This window comes from Rana temporaria, chromosome 4 (assembly GCF_905171775.1).
Source record: "Rana temporaria chromosome 4, aRanTem1.1, whole genome shotgun sequence".
NCBI lineage: Eukaryota > Metazoa > Chordata > Amphibia > Anura > Ranidae > Rana > Rana temporaria.
Window position 1 is genome coordinate 422,127,793 of NC_053492.1, and position 3,388 is coordinate 422,131,180.

The 3,388-nt window shown below is 42.8% G+C and overlaps 1 protein-coding gene across 1 annotated transcript; it reads left to right on the forward strand.

Annotated features, from left to right (window-relative positions):
* LOC120937843 lies at positions 1–2,964 on the forward strand. The gene is made up of 2 exons (XM_040351357.1): positions 1–631; positions 677–2,964. Exons 1-2 carry the CDS (start codon positions 113–115, stop codon positions 2,258–2,260), a joined length of 2,103 nt encoding a protein of 700 aa, XP_040207291.1. The 5' UTR covers positions 1–112; the 3' UTR covers positions 2,261–2,964.
* Positions 2,965–3,388: the final 424 nt, after the last annotated feature.

Sequence of the window (3,388 nt, forward strand, 5' to 3'; positions counted from 1 at the left end):
TCAAACCGCCAGCTCCGGAAGTGGTACCAAGTTGCCGCGATAAGACGTCAGACGCGAGCGTCCCTTCAGAATCTGTGACCAGGAAGTGAATGTGGAACCCAGCCGTAGAAAAATGTCGTTCCTCGATAGTAAAAGGTGCAACCGTTCTTATATTTGTCCTCTCTGTCAGAAATCCTATGACACACCATGTTCGCTGGCTGAACACTACGTTAGCACCTGGCATGAACGTAAAGAGCAATCATCTGAACCCCAGGAGCAGAACGGTGCAATATGCTTGAGCTCCTTCCTGAAGGCCCACATGAAAGAGGACACCATTGTGGGCCTGGAATATGTCATGGAGATGAAGAAGGATTCATCATATACATATACCTGCCGGCTGTGCAAAGAAATGAATACCAACTTGCCGACCATAGTCCAACATATCGTCAATTTAATGCACACTGAGCGTTATATTGATAAACATTACAAATACTTATTGCCCCCTTACAGAGACAGAGACAGAGCCAGAAGAGGGGGCAGGAGAAGTGAGTATGTGAGAGCTCTGAGAGATGCCGCAGTAATGATTACGGAACAGCAGGGGAGTAAAGAAATTCAGGTCGTGCTCCTTGAGAGTGACGGTAAAACCGCAGAGGACCCTCCACCATCCAAACCTGAGAGTGACGGTAAAACCTCAGAGGACCCTCCACCATCCAAACCTGAGAGTGACGGTAAAACCTCAGAGGACCCTCCACCATCCAAACCTGAGAGTGACGGTAAAGACATTAAGAATAATTGCCCTCTGCCTTCCACAGGTAATGATTTACAGACGGAGCACACGAAGGAGAGACTGCCACGGGATTCTGTACCGCAGGAGAAGGGGTCGCATGTAAAGATAATAAAAGCTACGTTTCCAAAGTATACCTGTTTCCCCTGCAAAATAACCTGTTCCTCAGCTGTGAATCTGTGTCAACACATCATCGGCAGCAAGCATAAAACAAACCTGCTCTTGACCCAGGAGCAAGATGATGCAAACCGCTTGAGCTCCTTCCTAAATGCCCACATGAAGGAAGACCCCATTGTGGGCCTGGAATATGTCATGGAGGTAAAGCAGGGCTCATTGTACAAATTCTCTTGCCAGCTGTGTGGCGTGGTGGATGTCGACTTGATGAAAATAGTCGGCCATATCACGGATTTAAACCACATTGAATGTTATGCTCTGAAACACTATAGTCACATGTTTTCCCCTCTTGTTCCCGGCATCAGTCCAAATGCCCGTGGAAAAGCCCTGAGAAAAATTGCTGCAACGATCACAACACTGCAGGGGTGCAAAAAAATTCAAGTAAAAAGTACCAGTGTCGGTGGCCTGACTGAGTCTGCTTTGTTCCCAGGGGGTGATGGTAAAACAAAGAAAGCTGCGGAGGACACAATACCATCCAAACCTAAGCGTGACCGTAAAACAAGGAAAGCCTTTGAGGACACTCTACCATCTAAACGTAAGGGTGGTCGTAAAAAAAGAAGGAAAGCCGTCAAGGACACACTACCATCTAAACACAAAAGTAGAAGTTCTCACTCAAAATGGAGTCCATTATCATATCAGGAGAAAAGTTTGTATGAGAGCCATGAAAGCCACCGCTACAGTAAGATGCCCAAAGTATCTAAAAGTGATGACCCACCTTTGGCCAAGAGGATCAGGCTTTCCCCTGAGGGTGACTGGGATGCCTTGCCTTCAAGATCGCACATTTCAAAGCATAGGAGCTCACACTATGAGAGCCAGGCCATTAGAATGGATTGTACAACAGCCATGCAGGAATTGGAGTTCAGAACAAATGAAGAATTTTTTAATTATGTATCTAATTTTGTGATCTCTAATGAGGAAGATGCTGTCTTTATCCGGACGATTACCCAGAACTGCATTAGGGCTATGACAAACTTTGAGGTAGAAGAGGCAGAGAGGCAGAAGACCACTTATCACTCAGAGACTCCATTGGCGCACACAAGCAGGACTACCCAAGAGATCCCAGATATTTTAGAAAATAAAACCGAGTCACATTCATGGGGTTCTGAAATGACTTTGCTCAAAGACACCTCAAATCCCCCCTCAGAATCCATGCCTAAAAATGAGGTAACCGACTTCTTTTTCAGCAGCATTAAAAACATGGATGAGTCCGAGGTGGTTGGTGTTTTCCAGAAAATTGCTACCACAAATCCTGAATTTCAAGGAATGGACATCCCTTCTGTTATGAGATTCTTAAAGAATTCTGGCAGATTAAACAAGCCTTGATGCTGTGAAAATACATTGTGTTCTTTACTGCTGTTTTGTTTGTTTCTTGAAGAGGTTCCAGAGAGAATAACTTGGATAATATATTATTTGGCAGGTTCTTGACAGTTTTTGTTCTCTCTCTCTCTCCCCCCCCCCCCCCCCCACCCCCATGTCAGTTGTTTTTCATACTATTTCCTGTAAAGATTCACAATACCGTAGTATAAATCAAAAACTATATTTTTCAAAAGCTGTTGTGAAAGTGTTCAAAAAAACAAAATCATTTTAGAATGGGGAAGGCTTAGAACACCTGTCAGGGTTTTGCTGATTTTCAGAGCTCCTTTGGCAATATTTCCTTTGCTCTTTGATACGGTGCTCAGCTTTCAGCTCTGTGGGGTGTCACGCTTAGAGGTTTTTAGCGTGTTAGGTACTAATACATTTATTCATATTTTTAAATAAAACGTCTTCTAAAAATGCTATTTGCTTGGCTGTAATTCCAATTTCTTTTTTCCCCTCAATATTTGCAGATACACTGTCCTCATACAATATTTCTGATTTTCCAATCTGCTTGTTTTTCAGGGTAAAAGACTCAAATTTACTAAAACTAGAGGAAGCTAGGCAATTAGTAATTTCAGATAGCGTTCTGCAGTGGCAGCTCCCATATTTCTCTCAGCACAGGTTTATTAAAGTAAAGTATATCTAAAGCTAAAACCTTATTTTTTTATTTTTTGATATAGTAGGTTTAAACATCTATTTATTTTTTATTTATTTTTTTATCTGATTTCCTCTTACTGCCCTGTAGAGGTAACAGGAAATGAAAGTAAAGTTAAAAGGAAATCCTGCCTTGTCGTGTCTATTAACAAGCTAATTTCTGCAGTAATGTAATTAAAGCCTAGTACACACTATCAGGGTTCTTCTTTTGTTCAACCAAAAAAAACCTGACCGCTTAGGTCGGAGCCACTGTACTAACAATTCAATGTTAGTACAGCGGTGTCCCCTGCTGAGCTGTTGTGTGCTGAAAGGGGGACCTGTTCGGCTGCTGGTTTTCCAGCATGCTCGTCCTATAGAAGCTGGCCACACGGGCCAAATGTTGACCACCTGTAGGTTCCACATTTAATGTTGACCACCCTTCTTTTTTTTTTTTTTTATTGA

Coding starts and splice junctions, on each gene's coding strand:
- LOC120937843 (XM_040351357.1), top strand. CDS start 113: ATGTCGTTCCTCGATAGTAAAAGGTGCAACCGTTCTTATATTTGTCCT. Junction 632..676: donor GTGACGGTAAAACCGCAGAG/GACCCTCCACCA, acceptor AAAACCTCAGAG/GACCCTCCACCATCCAAACC.